The following is a 16,522-nucleotide window of genomic DNA, read 5'->3' on the forward strand; positions in this document are numbered from 1 at the left end:
AGCAGGTGCCAACATAACATGGTACTGTGTAAGTGGACCACATTCGACCCAAGCTTCTCTGCTGCCAAGCTCAGAGTTTGGGTGATCCCCCTCCTGCAACTCCGAAAGTGAGGTGGTAACAAAGGAGCTTTTCATCCGCACTAGCGACCCGCCTGCCGTAATCGTCGTGTAGATATCCTCAAATCCCATCAAACTTGAAGCTCATTCAGGAGGCTGTGAACCTGCAGTGGCAGCTTCAACACGGGGGATTGGCTGATTCGAACACGAACGAAGCATCCAGATTCTCACGAAAAGTACGAAGCCTTGGGAGCGTGGCCCGCGCGTCTCTCGGGTACAATTGATTCTGAGTGGGAGATCCCCAAGGTTCCCCCTTTGGTTCTTATGTCGTGAAACCATCTCCTCTTTGGGCAACCTGGAAGGCATCCCCCCACTGCCCGGGGGAGGTGCCGAGGCGCACAAATGGGAAGCAGGCTTCGTAGCGGTAGGCAACCACCGTCATGGCTTCCCGCGCGTCTTTTCAGATGGCCGTTTCAACTTTTGCGAGCCGCAGAGGTATCCAAGGTCGGTTCGTCGGATTTCTTGCTACCGATAAATCTTGGCGCTCGCAGTCTATGGGTTTTGGGGTGAAGCTTGGCGGCTCCAGCCATTGTCTGAAAGGAAAGATAATGACAGCTGCACCTTGTCCACAGCACTAAAAAGTGAAGCTCCCTGGCCCTTGTCGGCGTCCACTTGCGCCATGTTGGACCGATCAACAGAGGCTAAAGAGCGCCGCAACAACCGCCCCCACCCCATGCCGTCTCGCCGTATTCATCCACTCAATACGATCAATACGGGCCAGCCGCCGCGTCATGAGGGCAGGGACTCGGAAAGTTACCATGTTGAGTAAGTACCTACTGTAGTGTACAAGTGGAAGCGAGCAAGGAAACGCCAGTCTGGACAGACCAATCCAGACCGCTGGAACATGGGCGGGAAAGTTGGAAGAACACACAAGTTGGGAGAAGAAGGAGCGAGGAGGATCTCCATCCTGTGGAAGGGATCAGGAAGAGTATCCCATCATTAATTTTACCTATGTCGTGTGTATAGACCATACCTTACTTACTCCATAGTGGCAGAGGCAGGAACAAGCTGTGAATAACACCAAAGGCAACTGCGGGAAAAGAGAAGAAGGAACGAAAAAAACTGAAAGATAGCAAAGGTTCGTTGAAGGTTCAGTTGTCTCACTCGGTACAAGTGCAACGTTGGCCAGGTAAGCATCACCCAGCAGCTTCCTTCGCTCACCCTTCAGTTCTTGCCCTTTCCGTTTTCCGCCAACTTCAGGTTTTCTGTCCCACCTCGCCATCCTCAACCAGTCTGATCGATGGCTCACAGCGAGCTCCTTCTCGGTGGACTTGGGGGTGGACTTGGGGGGTTGCCCTGTTTTACCTCTTGTCTTGCTCAAGTTGGCTTGACTTGACCGGTAACGTTACTGTTCCAGCCAGCTCAGGCCATTATTTCCGTTCCGCATCATCTTCCTGGACAAGAAAGATACAAGAAGACACCGAGTCGGGACGATCACAGTGCTTACAATCGATGCAGGACGACCGCACTAAAATAGTCCCCCATTAACTGGCTTGCTGCAATCAAAAGTTCACTTCTCGTGGAGTCAGTCGATGAATCTCTGTTCTTGAGTTTCAAGTCCTGCAGCTTCTCAATACCTTGACCGCAATCTTCACTCCGGGACTTCCCAAGAACGGAACCCAGCCCTGACGAGACTCCAGAACGGCCCCATCAGCCAACAGCTTGCAGACGATTCCATAGGGCAGCCACTTGGGATCGCCACACATCACCACCCGTTGACCATCTCCATTTGCTGCAGGACAAGGCCGCCCAGACTTACTCTCTTTCCTCGGCAAGCCACCATGGAACCGAACAAAACCCTCGAGATGCCCCCTGCCGGAGCCTCGCTTCCCATCGTTGACGTTGAAAAGGCGGCATCAGAAGACGCAAGGACACGCTCGACGAGACCAGAGGACCAGAGGTTACCAACCAACACCACTACCGACAACAAGATGAACTCGACGAGGCGCGCTCTCTTGAGCGTCACTCTGTGCCTCTTGTTCTTCTTCGGCTTGACATCGGCCGGACCATCGAAATGGCAGCAGAGGGTTCAGTGTCGTGAGGGAGCTGCATCGGCAGAGGGCGAGAACTTCCAGTCCCTGCTGGATGCGGCATCGAAAGACTCTCTTCACAACATCCTTCACAAAGCATTTCCTGGGCGGTTCCAGCACGGAGTATGGGAGTCGGAGAAGCAAGCCATCGAGGCCGTTCACCGGGACAACGCCTCTCTTGCGACAGCAGTCTTGCGCATGGCCAAGCGTGATGACTCGAACACCACCATCGCTTCGTCAACTCAGCAACCGACGACTTCTTCGGCCTCATCCAGCGCTCAGGCTACTTCATCGTCAAGCTCCGCGCAGCAATCCACCACCAGCTCTTCGTCATCGAGTGTACCTACGCCCGAGCCGTCAACCACCACCCAGGCTCCTCCCGTCACCATCACCACTACTTCGACCACTTCGACCACCTCGACCATTCCAACCACCACCTCGACCACTTCGATCAAGTCAACATCCTCATCGGCACCTCAGGCTAGCCCCAGCTCAACTGGTACGTCCGTGAGCGAGAGTGAGAGAACTCTCGTCCTGATATCAACGTCGTCTTCTGCGTCTTCTGTGTCGTCTTCCGCGTCTTCTGTGTCGTCTTCCGAGCCGTCTTCTGAAGCCGGAGTGTCTTCCACCACTTCTTCTTCATCTGGTTCGTCGTCCACCTCATCCAGATCTTCTTCTTCTCTTGAACCATCTTCGTCATCCACTTCACCCACCACCACTTCATCTTCTGATGTCGTGTCATCCGTGTCGACGACAGCGTCGTCCACATCAGCTACGACCATCTCTTCTGGTTCGTCGTCCACGTCCATTTCACGTGCCACTTCTTCTTCAATCACGTCCTCCACATCCCAGGAAGTAACAGCTTCCTCGGTCACTGTGGTTACGTCGGTGTCACTTGTTTACTGTAAATCCTCATGCATCCCCTTGACCTTATCCATGAAGACACTCCGGCGCTCAGGGCTCGGTTTATCTTGTAGTCTTGAGAACATCCACTAACACGGAACTCTTAGTCTCTTCAACCACCTTGAGCACCACCTCCAAGGCCAAGCCCCAGACAACCGAGCAACCACCACAGACCACCCAGCAGCCTCAACAACCCAATGAGCCCATGATCCCCAGCTCCAAGGTCATCGTCCAGACTTTGACCTCAACCTCGGACGGCGTCGAGGTCGTCGTGACCCAGACCAGCACCGTCCGCGTCGATCTTACCCCCACAGCGGGCGCCGGCACCACCAGGGCGTCTCCCAGCCTTCAGACCGAGAATGCGGGCTCTTCTCTCCAGCAGCAGCCGGGATTGGGGCGGTGGCTGATGGTCGTTGAGTCTGTCGTGTTGGGGGCGCTGCTGTTCGGCTTTGCTCTTGCTTGAACGCGAGCGCGATTGAAGTTACCTTTTTTTTCGTCTTGGTATATGGGTTTTGGCTTTGGCTTTGGCTTTTCAAATTTGCGTTTCGTTTGCCTTAGCACTGCATTGCGTCGGTTACTTACGTCTACGTCACTTACATTCTTTTTCTGTTGTTCTTGCATTCCAGGGTTTACAACAACACCACGCACACATACACACTTATACACAGGCATTGATTTCTGCGGCGGCGCGCTGCCGTCGTCGCGATGTATGTCCACATTCTTTTTTCCTGGGACAAAAAAGGGCATTTGTTTACCGATACTTGGTGACAAAAGTGGAAGGAGGCGATTTGGTAATTTGGTATGGGGAACGGTTCATGCATAGAGATTTGGTTAGGCTATCTACAGTTTTGGAACAGGATAATCTGTGGTCTGTACGATGTGCAGGCAGGACAAAAGGGGCGAGCTAAGTTGTCACTGGGTGACCCTCAAGAAGTGGGATATGCGGTAAAGGAGGAATGGTTGGATGGGATATAGGTTTATACATAAGAACGGACGACGTGCGTACATAGTATCTGGATGGTATGATGAAATGAATTAGAATGACCAACATTGTTGAGACTGGTACCGTTGACAAATGTCTAGCAAGAGAACAAGGAACCAGACTCAGGACAAGAGAACATGGAGTTGACACCATCACGAGTAAGAACAGCTCAGATTGACGTCCAGCTCGTATGAACGTAAGATGGTGTAGAAAGAATTCTGATTGGTATCATGGATCGGTGTTTAAAAATAGAAACCTCGTGAATATCTGCAGCCTCTCGGGGCATTCCCATTTCCATTCAAATGCTGCCCCGCCAAAAAAAAAAACTGGCATCACATCAACCACCTTTCTCACTCCGTCAAGTCTGGAACAACTAACATGCCAGAGTCTGACGAGAACATGTCTTCGGATCCGACTCTGTCAGCCTCTACATTGTTCCGCCAGCAGTGGCATCCGCGAAGTGCTCCCGGTTTAACCGGATGTCTGACATCTTGCGACCGGGTCCTGGATTCCAATTCACCGGACACGCGAGCATCGGGCCATCAGCTCTTCTTCGTCTCTTCTCTTGTTTGTCCCGTATCTGGTATGCCAGTGAATGCCACGTCTTTTAGGTGGTGGGCAAAGTGGGCAGTTGCCGGTTGTTGTGCATTCCGCAAGCCACATACCATATACCACATACCAGCCCAGGTATCCTCGGGCTGGTTTCCCCTTCGTCTCTTGTCGCCTGGATTCCCTGTTTTCCTTTCTCTCTCTCTTTCTCTCTCCTTTCTGCTGCTGTCCGCTTTCTCAACCAGGTCCAATCTTGGGCATATCATGATGCTCGCTCAAGCGGGACAAGTGCGCGTTCAACTCCTCCACGCGCTGCTTGTGTGTCTTGAGCAGCTCGGGGCGAACACGGCCGGATTCCATCATTTCTTTTAGCTATTTTTTTTCATTACAGAAATGTTAGTGTCACTCAGGCTTGCAAAATTATGCTGCGGCGCGCTGGGCTCAGTTGGACAGCGAAAGAGGTAGGAAAAAAAGAACCAAAGAAAAAGACGTACCCTCTTCCTCTTGGCCTCCAGGAACCTCCTCTCCGCCTCGGTTTTCGTCTCGTCGTCTTCTTCCCTTTCCTGACTTTGGCTTGTTGCTCTTCTCGTTCGTTCCTCATCTTGGTTGTCTACTATATCTGCGCCTAGACTATCCGCGTCTCGCTTTTGTAATTGCTTCTCGTCATCATCGTTATTGCTGGTTACTGGCGACTTGCTGTCGCCGGTCGATAGGTTCTTCTCCAGGTCGGTCTTGTCCTTCTTCTTCTTGTGTTTCTTGACTTTACCCCCGGCCACGACGCCCTTGAGCTTGAGAGGCCCGCGGGCAACAGAGGAATAGTCGTCTGAGGGCATCGTTGTGGAGCGGGCGCACGTCGCGCGCGCGTGGCTCGAAGGTGCCCTGGGATCAGATGTTGCAGTTGGTACTGTGGGAAGTTCGCAGTTCTCAGTAGAGAGCGCGCTGTGTCGCGGATTGGGTTATGAGTGATTGATTCGTAGACAGACTTCAGTCGCAAGTGGGACACCGAGATTGAATAGATGGAGGATGATTATCAAGAGTTGTATTTGTTCAGCTACGGATGGGTTCGCAATTAGGTCGTCGAGGTTCTCGTCGGTTCTTTGAAGCGAAGCCCAGACGACGAGGGCCAGGGACGGACAGCGACCGCTTGGCGTGAGCAACTCCGCCGTCGCTTTGCTGCATTGCGTTGCGGAAGGCAGGGGGCTGCAGCGGCAGCAGCGGCAGGCAACTTTCAGTGTGGTGCAGCCGCTATCGATGCAAGCCACAACTTGAAGCAATCGATCCATACGACCACACGAAAGCCACTTTTTTCACCAGCCATAGATCCACGCAAAAATGGTCTAGCCCCCACCAAAAAATCTGGCGGGCCAGTGGGGCGCTCCTCCCAGCAGTGAGGGTATAAAACCAATCTCGGCCGCACCTCTTTTGAAGCTTTTTTTTCTTCTTTTTTTTTCCTTAGATCAAAAAGTATACACGAAGCTGCCACGACCTTCACTAGTACCAACGGTGTCGAGTTGCCTGGGGTCCTCTTTAGGACTCCGCGCTTCGGAGATAGATATTCCTTGATAGGAAGTTTCACGCCCTTTACACTGTGGGCGATGAAGTGCTGATAGATTGGAGACATTCCCACTTGCCCAAGTGTTGTTTTTTTGCTTGGCAAGTTGACACGATCTGGGGGGTTCTGCTTCTTGTGACTGCTCTTGCACGACGCTCATGTTAAGAGCGAGCTGATATGCCTTGTTCGCATTTCTGATTGCAGTGTTCATTCCGTCGATGTCTGTCGAAGTTTGTTGCCCGAGTGGAGGATCTTGGTGTGCACGATCCATACCCTCCGTGCACTTGATCACCAACTTTGTCAAGTTCCAAACCTCCCAGGACACGGACTTCACGATGCTATGCCACGGCCCATGAGATGTTGGGGGTATCACGCACACGTGTACACTGTTTGCTGTCAAATGCAGAGAATTCCTTGGTTTGATGGTATCTGTTTATTGAACCTTCTCAGACTCGGACTTACATTTGCTGTTCGATGCTCTTAATTTCACGGTCTCAGCCCTCTCCAGGAACCTCACCACTGATGGCGCGAATTGTTCCCAGATGACGCTACGTTATGCTCGGCATGCTCTCGAGATCCGCCCGGCGCATGGCCTTGACTGTCATTTGTACGGCATCGGTTTGGGCAGCAGCTGAGGAGGTGAGACACAACCCTGAGATTCGGAATGCGGGTAATGTCTTCCCATTCCACGACCACCACCACCGGCCGCCGAGGTGGCTGGCGAGAAATGTTTCCGGCTGTGCTCTCGGTCAACAATGCTCGTAAACACTGCACATGCAACTCAAGTGAGCGAGGTACAAGATCACAACGACGAGTGGTTGCGGTATAAGACCTTGGACGATGGTGACCGTTTCATACTCCTTCCTGCTTCTTCTTTCTCCATCCCATCGTTCTGCAACGACCAGTCACTCGTTAGTCCAGTGAGCCGACACTCGAACAGTCTTCTATAACCCCAAGTATCTCTTTCTCTGTCCTCTTCGCTTTTTCATATCAACCTCAAGTATATTTTTAATAACTTCCACATACAAAATGGAGTAAGTCGAGCCAGGAACCCTTACGACACCAAGAAACCCATCACTAACACATATCATCACAGCTCCTGGGGCGCTCCTGTATCAGCAGCCGCGGCTGCCATGTCCGCTGCTCCAGCCGTTGCCTCCCACGGCCCTCTCACCTCCGCCACCTTCTGGTCTTGCGATGCCGAGCCCATCGAGACTCAAACCGCCGCCCCCGTCTTCACCACCGAATACTGCGTCACCCTCCCTACTCCCTGCCACCACGGCCCCGGCCCTTGCCATGCCACTTACACCGTCACCGAGGAGTGCACCGGCGACCGGGACTCATGGGCCCAGCCCACGGGAGTCGTCCCTCCCGGATTCGTCGTTACTACCGTCACCGATTGCAATGCCTGCCATGGCGGACCTACCCAGACCTTCACGATGCCGACTCAGACTTCTATGCCAACCAATGTTGGCCCTGCCCCGGGACCGGGCCCTCAGCCGACCATGTCTACTAGTGTTGTGGTGATGGTGCCGTCGCAGACTGGTGGACAGATGCCGGTTCAGACGGCTGGTGCGCCGCCAGCGAGGACGATGAGCTTGAAGACGAGCATGGGACTGTTGGTTGGTGCGGCGTTGGCGTTGTTAAACTTTGCTTAAGCCGACCAAACTTTCGATATTTTCCTTTTTAGGCGTCTTGAACGACTTTTATTCTGGGTTTGGGTTCTTTGATTCTGGCTATACGCATAACTTCGTATCTGGATCTTCGGATTTAGTTTTATAACTAATAGGATGTTATGACTGCTAAAACCTTTGTTTGATGAGACGGTCAGCAAGTAATGTGTGATACTGATAGATTTTACAAAGTGACCAAATCAAACCTGCAGGTAACGGGGTGGGTTGCAGTGGACGGAAACAATGTTTATTGGAATAAGCGATCCTTTCTGAAGCCCATGAGGTGTGCTCGAATTGCTTGACTGCTTCTTCGCACCAACTTATGTTAACGAGTCCATGACTCACTCATTCTACCGATGTCAACAAACCTGCAGGACTGTGATGTGACATGTGAAATAACAAAAGTCTACCACATAAACAGAAGAAAGAAACATAGAAGCTAACAATCAGGAACCAGATAGTGCTTACGCGGACAGCTACGTACTGGAAGGCCGAGAACGCGTAGGCCTTCAGCCAAGATTACATTCACCTTCCTAATCTGGATCAACAAACAAGCGTGGTGTTGTCGTTGGCCGCTGCCGCGCAAGCGCTATCATTCTCCCGTGCCAGGGGGGGCAGCCACCCAAACCGTCTTTCTAATATGTTGAGCAACGTATAAGATATCCTAGGCATCTCATTTGAACAGACGAAAATGAAGGTATTCGCATCCTCATCCTCACCAACTTGGTAGAGAGGTACGAACCAATCATGGCATCAACACTGCCCGGCGGCGATGCCTGTCCATCCGGACTTGAGGCAGACCGACAGTTCGGTCCCCGGGTCGAAGTAGCATGTCGAGAGTTTGACTTCACCCTGCTCTTCGAAGATGGCTTCTTCATGCTTCTTCCAGCTGTTTTGTTCATCCTTTTTGTGCCATGGCGGTTTTGGTCGTTATGGAAGAGTCCAGTTAAACTCACTTCAAGGCGGTTGGCTATGGGAAAATTCGTAGGTTCCGTTCCGTTCAGTCCTCCACCACCATCACCACAAACACCAGTCCAAATCAAAGCTGACATCTATCGCAGACGCTCCTCTCCGCGCTCTTTACCCTCCACGTCCTCAACACCATCTACACCACCAAATCTCTTCGGACCACCCTCTCCCTCCCCGCCACCCTCCTCACCACCATCTCCCTTGTCTCGTCCACCCTCCTCTCCCTCCTCGAAGACCAACGCACCATCCACCCCTCCGATCTCCTGGTAATCTACTTCTCCGCCTCCACCATCCTTTTCATCCCGCGCCTTCGCACCCTTTACCTCCTTCATGTTCCCCCCAGTTCCCCCATAAGCCCTATCAACCCCATCCCCCATTTGTTGGTCCTCCAAGTCCTCTGGACCCTCATCTTCGCCCTCACCACCCTCGTCGCCGTCACCGAGTCCCTCGGCAAATTCACGCTTCTCCAGCCGCGGTACAAACACATCGTCGTCACCAAGGAGCAGACAGCCGGGTTTTGGAGCCGTGGGTTCTTTGCTTGGTTGCTACCGTTCTTGCAGGTCGGGTACAAGAAGACTTTGGAGATGGGGGATATTCCGGGGGTGGATGGGGAGTTGAGGGTGGAGAGCGCGGGGGATGAAATGGAGGAGACTTTTAGGAGGTTGCTACTACTACTACTGGCACAACAAAGACAGGCGAAGAGCGGGAACGGTGGGAAGGAGCAAGAGAAGGGGGAAGGAAAGGGAGAGGAGGCTGGGGAAAAGAAGAAGAAGAAAGGGTGGATGCTGATCCGCGCGGCGTATGAGGCGAACAAATGGCCTTTCTGGTCGGCGGTGGTGCCGAGGTTGGCGTTGTTGGGTTTTAGTCTCTGTCAACCGTTTTTGATTGAGGCGGTTGTTGGGTATTTGGCTTCGAGGGAGCGGAAGGAGGGAGAGCGTGCGGATGAGGAGATTGAGGCGCCGCAGCCGGAATATTTTGGGAGAGCCTTGGTGGGCGGGTTTGTGTTGTTGTATGTTGGTATTGCTGTAAGGGATACTACCTATCACAATACTCTTTCATGGGTTGGACACCGCTAACTGGCATGATGGGTGTAGGTTTCAAGAGCGATATACTGGCGACAAACGAACCGGATGATCGCTCGAATCCGCTCAGGTCTTATCGCTATGGTTTATCATCATACTACTGCTCTTCGGGTCGTTGACGTCAAGGACTCTGCAGCAGTCACTTTGATGGGAACGGATGTGGAACGTATTGTCACGAGTATCAAGAATGTTCATGAGCTGTGGGCGTCTATACCGGGCGTTGGCATTGCCATCTGGTTGTTGGCTCGCCAGGTATCGTATGCTGCCATCGTCCCACTAGTGATCTGCCTGGGTAAGTTGAGCTCTCCTAATCGGCTCTCTAATCTTTTTTCTACAAGTACTACTTTATGATAGGACAAATAAGCTGATATCAGACTGAACCTTTCAAAGTATGCGTCGTCGGAGCATCCTTCATCGGAGCAGGCACCGGGCCTGCACAAGTAGCATGGAACGAGCGAGTCCAAAAGCGAGTCGCCGTCACGGCCAACATGCTTGGTGACATGAAAGCCGTCAAGATGTTGGGACTTACCGGCGTACTAGGCAATATCATCGAGGGCTTACGCAGAGCCGAGCTGAAGACTTCAGAAAAGTTCCGCAAATATTTGCTTTGGAATATCGAAGTTTGTAAGTCAATGCCTACTCCCGCCACACCGGGAGACAAGACCGGATTCGGGCCATGAAGCTAACCTACACATAGCCAACGCACCAGGAAACGGTGTCGCCCCCTACGCGACTTTTGTCGTCTATGGTATCATGTCGGCAGTGAAGAAAGACCAAAACCTACTAGCAGCACAAGCTTTCGCCTCTCTCTCGCTCATTAATCTGTTAACAACCCCTTTGCTTATGTTCTGTCAAGCTTTCCCAGCTGCCATGCAGGCTGTGGCGTGTTTTGGCCGTATTGAGGCATACCTGACTAAACAGGAGTTGAAGCAATTGGACCTATCCTCGGTTGAAGATAGGGGACGGTCGGCGGGAGCCTCTTTTGAGAGTGGCACAGAGCTAAGAAGCGTCGTGGGCTCGAGACCGTTCGCCCGTGAAACGACACCTGGGGCACTCGCCTCGTTTGCAGCTGCGGACATCTCCTGGTCAGCAAATACTATCGAGCCAGTACTTCAAGGTGTTAACTTGACTATCAAGCCGGGGTTTACGGCAGTTATCGGTCCAGTTGGTTCAGGGAAGTCCACGCTTCTGGAGAGCTTGGTAGGAGAGACGACTTTGCAGCGCGGATCTGTCACCACCAACTTCTCCCGTGTAGCTTATTGCCCACAAGCAGCCTGGCTCATGAACGATACCATCCGACACAACATCACCGGCAGCAGCGAGGACTTAGAGATCGACCAGAAATGGTACGATTTGTGTATTCTATCGTGCGGACTCCGTCGTGATCTCGACGGTATGGTAGCGGGGGACCAAACAGCCGTCGGAACGAATGGCTCTTCGTTGAGCGGAGGGCAGCGGCAAAGAGTAGCCCTCGCCAGAGCTGTATACTCTCGTGCTCCAGTTATCATCCTCGACGATGTTATGAGCGGCCTGGATCCAGCAACTGCTAAGGATATTACCACAAGATTGTTTAGCAGGCAAGGCCATCTTCGTAAGGCGGGTGTCTCGGTTGTACTTGCAACTCATAATAGTAAGTTTCTTCCTTACACCATCACATCACCGCGTTATTAACTGGTTTCCAGAGCGCCTTCTCCCCTATATGGATGAGATTATCGTACTCGAAGGCGGCAAAATCGGGGATATCGGCTCATACAGCGAGATCCAATCGCGAGGTGACCTCAAGCTCATGGCCATGACCGACGACGACGATGTTATCGAGTCCGGGGAGGAGCAGCAGTCTGCAACAGACGAGGTATCAAGGGACAGCAAAAGCCCGGCCATGACACAAAAGCCCTCAGACACGACAAATCGACAACCAATCAAGCCTAATTTCGAACGCCGTCAAGGAAGCTGGTCCGTTTACGCCTACTACGCTCGTAGCGCCGGCGCCCTCAGTCTCTCCCTCTGGGCCTTCTTCACCGTCCTCGGTGCCATAACATCCAACTACATGACCATTTGGATCTCTAACTGGAGCTCCGCCAGCACCCCTTCGGCCTCCAACCCCGATCCGCATCCAAATCTAGGTTACTACCTTGGTATCTACACGCTCCTCGTCGTTCTCGCCCAAATTGGTACCGTAGGCGAGTGCTTCGTTTTCCTCATCAACATCATCAGTAACACGGCCCTGTCTCTTCACACGGACCTTTTGAATTCCGTGCTCTCCGCACCGCTTTCCTTCTTTTCCCAGTCGTCGTCGTTGTCGTTGTCGTCGTCATCGTCGTCACCCACAGACTCAAACGGCGACGACAATAACGACACAAGCTCAGAAGACAGCGGCACCATAACCAACCGCTTCTCCCAAGACATGGACCTGATAGACATGACCCTCCCCATCCAAGCCATCATGTTCACCAGCGCCGGTTCCTACGCCCTAGTCCAGCTAATCATCATCTGCGTCCTGGGAAAATACCTAGCCGCCACCGTCCCATTACTTGCCGTCACCCTATTTCTCGTACAAAAGTACTACCTGCGCTCGTCACGACAGCTGCGATTGCTAGACATTGAAGCCAAGGCGCCCGTGTACAAGCACTTCCTCGAAACAGTAACGGCGGGGGGTGTAGCTACCATTCGCGCGTTTGGGTGGGATAAGAGGTTCCGTGACAGACTGGCGAGGATGATGGATGAGGCACAGAAACCGTTTTATATGTTGGCCTGTATTCAGCAGTGGTTGGCGCTGGTGTTGGATTTGGTGGTGGGCGGGATGGCGGTTGTGTTGGTGGGTGTGGCGGTTGGGGTGGCGCCGGATCCGGAGAAAGCAGGGTCGTCGAAGTCGGCTGTCAGTGCAGGGGCTTTGGGTGTGTCGTTGGTGTTGGTCATGACGTTTAATGAGCTGATTGTGCAGGCGTTGCAGGCGTGGACGAGGTTGGAAACGTCGATTGGGGCGGTGGCGAGGGTGAGGGACTTTGTAAGGACGACGCCGAAGGAAGAGGATCCGGCCGCAGACTGTGACAATGGTGGCTGCGTTGGAGATGGATTGGCGGGATGGCCTTCCAGGGGTGAGATCAAGATCGAAAAGATCTGTGCCAGTTACGAGTATGTGTCACCCACCCCCTTCCCCTTCTTCTCCTTGTGGTACCCCTGAATAAGTAAACAAAACTAACAACCTGCCTCCCGTGTATTTAGCAATACCTCCTCTAACACCAATAACACCACCACTAGCGGACCCCCAGCCCTCAAAAACCTCACCCTTACCATTCCCTCTGGGTCCAAACTAGCAGTCATCGGCCCCTCTGGCTCCGGAAAGACCACATTCCTCCTCTCCCTTCTACGCATGATCCCGCTCTCCTCCGGATGCATAACCATCGACTCCCTCAACATCTCCACCATCCCTCGCTCGCGTCACATCTTCAATGTGATCCCGCAAGACCCCTTCTTCATCCCCAACACCAGCCTAGCCTTCAACCTCGACCCCTTCGGCCATCTCTCCCACCTGCCCCCTGCTGAGGCAACCGTCAAGATGGAATCCGCCCTCCGACTCGTCACACTCTGGCCGGGCCGCGTGACCGCCAACGGCCAGACTCTCGACAGCGAGCTGGTCACCTCGGAGTGGTCCGTCGGCGAGCTGCAGCTGCTGGCGCTAGCGAGGGCGTTGCTGCTCAAGGATCAGAGGAGAATCCTGGTGCTGGATGAGGCGATGAGTAGTGTGGATGAGAAGACGGAAGCGGTGATGCAGGAAGTTATCGACACGGAGTTTAAGGAGCATACGGTTATTGCGGTGGTGCATCGGTTAACGTATATTGAGAGGTTTGATTTAGTGGCGGTGTTGAAGAGTGGGGAGATGGTTGAGTTTGGGGAGCCAGGGGCATTGATTGAGAAGGCTCACGGTGAGAGGGAGGGAAATCGTAGTGTTTTTGGGGAATTGTATAGAGGGTTTCATCATGGAAGTGATGCCTTGGGGACAGGTTGGGACTAGTTTGAATAAGATGTAACAGGTCTAGGGTATAGACATGAAATAGCATGTACAACACAGCTTTTTCTATCAGAGACCGAAGGTACGACTGAAAAGAGGTCCAAGATCCATGACTTGAAGCACACAGCATGCCGCTGGGTTTCAGACTCTAGGGCCCGGCACTGAGAAGAGATCAAGGTATAGTCGCTGTGAAAGTAGAAGTAGCCGTAACAGTACTATCGCCATCCATAGAATAACACTGAGTAAACCTTTGTGTTGTAAATTCGGGAGATCCTCGACACAAAAGCGGAGAATGGCAACTGAGACAACATGGTAGCCTGGCTGGATGGGGCAATCATCATCATTATCAACACGGGGTGGGTTATCGTACAACGCGCATTTCTCCGACCACTCCTTAGCATCTTTGTCCATTCTACTCTTTCTTCCATTGGACATGCTCAGTACCCTTGCTCCGCACGGCCATACGATCGAGGACGTCAGAAACGGCTTCCCGAACACCTTGCTTGCCACGCCTGGTCTCGACGAAGTGGTCGATGAGCTTTTCCCGGGTGAAGTTGCCCTTCTCTATCGCCTCCTTGACGTCGTAATCGTTGGGCAGGCCAAACTTGTTGTAGGGATACTGCATGTAGGATCTGTCGTTGAGCAGCTCCAACACAGGGACCTCTGGGTCGTTCCTAAAGTAGTCCTCGGAGATGTTGGCTCCAGGGGGGATCTCGTCTAGCGAAGCCGGCTTCCACTTGGCAGGTCCGTTCGCCCCCTTGTCAATGAGCAATGCGGTGACGCCCTCATTGAAGTCGTGAGACTTCATGAACTTGGCGGCCATCTGGTGTTCGCGCTTGAACGTATGAGCGATGCCCCAAGACTTGCCGAGGCGCATCTGGCGCAACGTAACATGGAGAGAAGTAGGGGAGCGCTGGGTAAGCTCCTCCAGGGTGTTCTTGGCCCAGCTCTGAACGCCTCCCTTGGCGCCTTCAGCGGCTTCCTCCTTAAGGGCGGCAATAATCTCGTCGATCTTGTCGTACTTGAAGCAACGGTCGATAGCAAGGCGAATCTTACCGCCAATTTCGATATTCTCGTCGTAGGGGACACCGGTGGAGAACTCTTCGATGGTGTCGTTGATGACGCTAAGGCGCTGTTCTATGGTCCAGTAGTCCCGGGGGGTAAGCTCGGCAAGACGGGATTCCAGGGCAGGCAGACTGCTCGAGTGAAGGTAGTGGGTGGCAATGCCGGCGTAGTAGACCTGGACACCCTTCAGCAGGGCGCTGGTGAGACCGAGGTAGGGGCCGACCTGGCCAGGCATCCTGGGGAGGAAGAAAGAGGCGCCGACGTCGGGGAAGAAGCCAATCTTGGTCTCGGGCATGGCGAAGACAGTGCGCTCGGTCGCAATTCTGAAGGGGGCGTGGATGCTGAGACCAACACCACCTCCCATGGTAATGCCGTCGAGGAAAGCCACGTAAGGCCTGGTGTAGGTGGAAATCAGGTGGTTGAGCTTGTATTCGAGGCCGAAATAGTCGACGGATTTCTTGACGCCCTCGGGGCCCTCGGCGTTCTGCTTGGCCAGCGCGGCAACATCACCACCGGCGCAGAAGGCCTTCTCTCCGGAGCCCTTGATGACGATGACGTTGGCCATATCGGAGCGTTCCCATTCGAGGAGACGGGGCGCGATCTTGCGGATCATGGAGCCATTGAGGGCGTTGTACTTGGCTGGGCGGTTGAGCTCGACGGAGCGGAGATTATATAGACTGTTGAAGAGGACATCCTCGGGCTCGTCACCCTCGACGGGCTTGAACAACTCGGCGGCGGCTTGGGTCGAGATCTGGGAGGAGGGGGCGGCGAGCGTGTTAGCTGTGTCCGTGTCCATGGCTTTTGTCTTCCCAAGGAGCGTCTTACTGGGGCCTGCTGGCCCAGGACTTTGGCTCTGAGCGGCATCGCGGTGAAGCTTGGTCGGCAGCTGCGAGAAGCAACAGCAGAAGCCAAGCCGGCGCGGCTGGCAATGGACTTGGAGACCAACATCGATGTACACTTCGGTAATTGGCTGGCTGGCTGGCTTTGTCTAGAATAGGAATGGAATAACAAGACCCAGGGTCAATATGGAAGAAAAATACTAAGTCCAAAATCCACCCCGAGGCTGTTTAGCACCGTTGTTGCATCATAGACCGGCCAAGGGACTCGGGCACTTTTTTTCGGGACTCGTTTTCCTGGGCTGGGAAAGGGAAAACGGGAGAACAATCACCAATGATCTGAATGCCGCGTGGATGCAGGAACCGTGATAAGTGATAGCGAGAGTATCTGCAAATCCACTTTTTGCTGGAATTCAACGCGAAATGGAGCTCCAGCTTCAATTGATTTTCAAGGGCACCGCGCCTGGCAATCCCCGGGGCGGGGTTAGGTACGGGGGAGCTAATACATAGTGTAGAGGTAGCTGTGGAACCTGCCGAATCCCCGCCGCTATCGCTAGAAGCTGGAATATCCTCCGGCCGATGATACCTCTATCCATTCAAACTTGTCATTTTCCAGAAGCGACGCTCGGGCCCTCCGCTCACTGGAAACCCGATGTCCCGGCTGTCCGGGGGAGCATGTCGGGTTCGGCGGGGCTGGCAGCACCTGTCACCGGAGCGGTCCTCAGCCTTTCGCATTGGGATCCACCGTGAGCTTG

General features: G+C 53.4%; 5 protein-coding genes across 7 annotated transcripts; 3 read left to right on the forward strand and 2 right to left on the reverse strand.

Moving 5' to 3' along the window:
* The first annotated feature begins 751 nt into the window (after positions 1-751).
* Positions 752-4,119, forward strand: NCU03773. 3 transcript variants are annotated; one of them, XM_011396289.1, is made up of 3 exons: positions 752-882; positions 1,113-3,051; positions 3,158-4,119. In XM_011396289.1, exons 2-3 carry the CDS (start codon positions 1,899-1,901, stop codon positions 3,511-3,513), a joined length of 1,509 nt encoding a protein of 502 aa, XP_011394591.1. In that variant the 5' UTR covers positions 752-882; positions 1,113-1,898; the 3' UTR covers positions 3,514-4,119. The 3 variants fall into 3 exon arrangements, with proteins under 3 accessions (XP_011394591.1, XP_011394590.1, XP_011394592.1); XM_011396288.1 differs by having other exon boundaries at positions 1,113-2,937; XM_011396290.1 differs by lacking the exon at positions 752-882 and having other exon boundaries at positions 937-1,246; positions 1,576-2,646; positions 3,158-4,093.
* A 115-nt stretch (positions 4,120-4,234) lies between these two features.
* On the reverse strand, positions 4,235-5,694 carry NCU03774 (hypothetical protein). The gene is made up of 2 exons (XM_956027.2): positions 5,076-5,694; positions 4,235-4,953 (listed from the first exon to the last, which is right to left on the reverse strand). Exons 1-2 carry the CDS (start codon positions 5,412-5,414, stop codon positions 4,819-4,821), a joined length of 474 nt encoding a protein of 157 aa, XP_961120.1. The 5' UTR covers positions 5,415-5,694; the 3' UTR covers positions 4,235-4,818.
* A 358-nt stretch (positions 5,695-6,052) lies between these two features.
* On the forward strand, positions 6,053-7,937 carry NCU03775 (hypothetical protein). Its single transcript, XM_956028.2, has 2 exons — positions 6,053-7,167; positions 7,230-7,937. The coding sequence occupies exons 1-2, from the start codon at positions 7,163-7,165 to the stop codon at positions 7,789-7,791; spliced, it is 567 nt and encodes a 188-aa protein (XP_961121.1). The 5' UTR covers positions 6,053-7,162; the 3' UTR covers positions 7,792-7,937.
* Positions 7,938-8,464: 527 nt separating this feature from the next.
* On the forward strand, positions 8,465-13,941 carry NCU03776 (ABC multidrug transporter). Its single transcript, XM_956029.3, has 7 exons — positions 8,465-8,790; positions 8,868-9,800; positions 9,870-10,149; positions 10,248-10,481; positions 10,555-11,487; positions 11,540-12,989; positions 13,080-13,941. Exons 1-7 carry the CDS (start codon positions 8,554-8,556, stop codon positions 13,867-13,869), a joined length of 4,857 nt encoding a protein of 1,618 aa, XP_961122.3. The 5' UTR covers positions 8,465-8,553; the 3' UTR covers positions 13,870-13,941.
* NCU03777 (mitochondrial 3-hydroxyisobutyryl-CoA hydrolase) lies at positions 13,852-16,271 on the reverse strand. The gene is made up of 2 exons (XM_956030.2): positions 15,757-16,271; positions 13,852-15,682 (listed from the first exon to the last, which is right to left on the reverse strand). The coding sequence occupies exons 1-2, from the start codon at positions 15,877-15,879 to the stop codon at positions 14,279-14,281; spliced, it is 1,527 nt and encodes a 508-aa protein (XP_961123.1). The 5' UTR covers positions 15,880-16,271; the 3' UTR covers positions 13,852-14,278.
* Positions 16,272-16,522: the final 251 nt, after the last annotated feature.

Source organism: Neurospora crassa, linkage group V (assembly GCF_000182925.2).
Source record: "Neurospora crassa OR74A linkage group V, whole genome shotgun sequence".
NCBI classification, from domain to species: Eukaryota; Fungi; Ascomycota; class Sordariomycetes; order Sordariales; family Sordariaceae; genus Neurospora; species Neurospora crassa.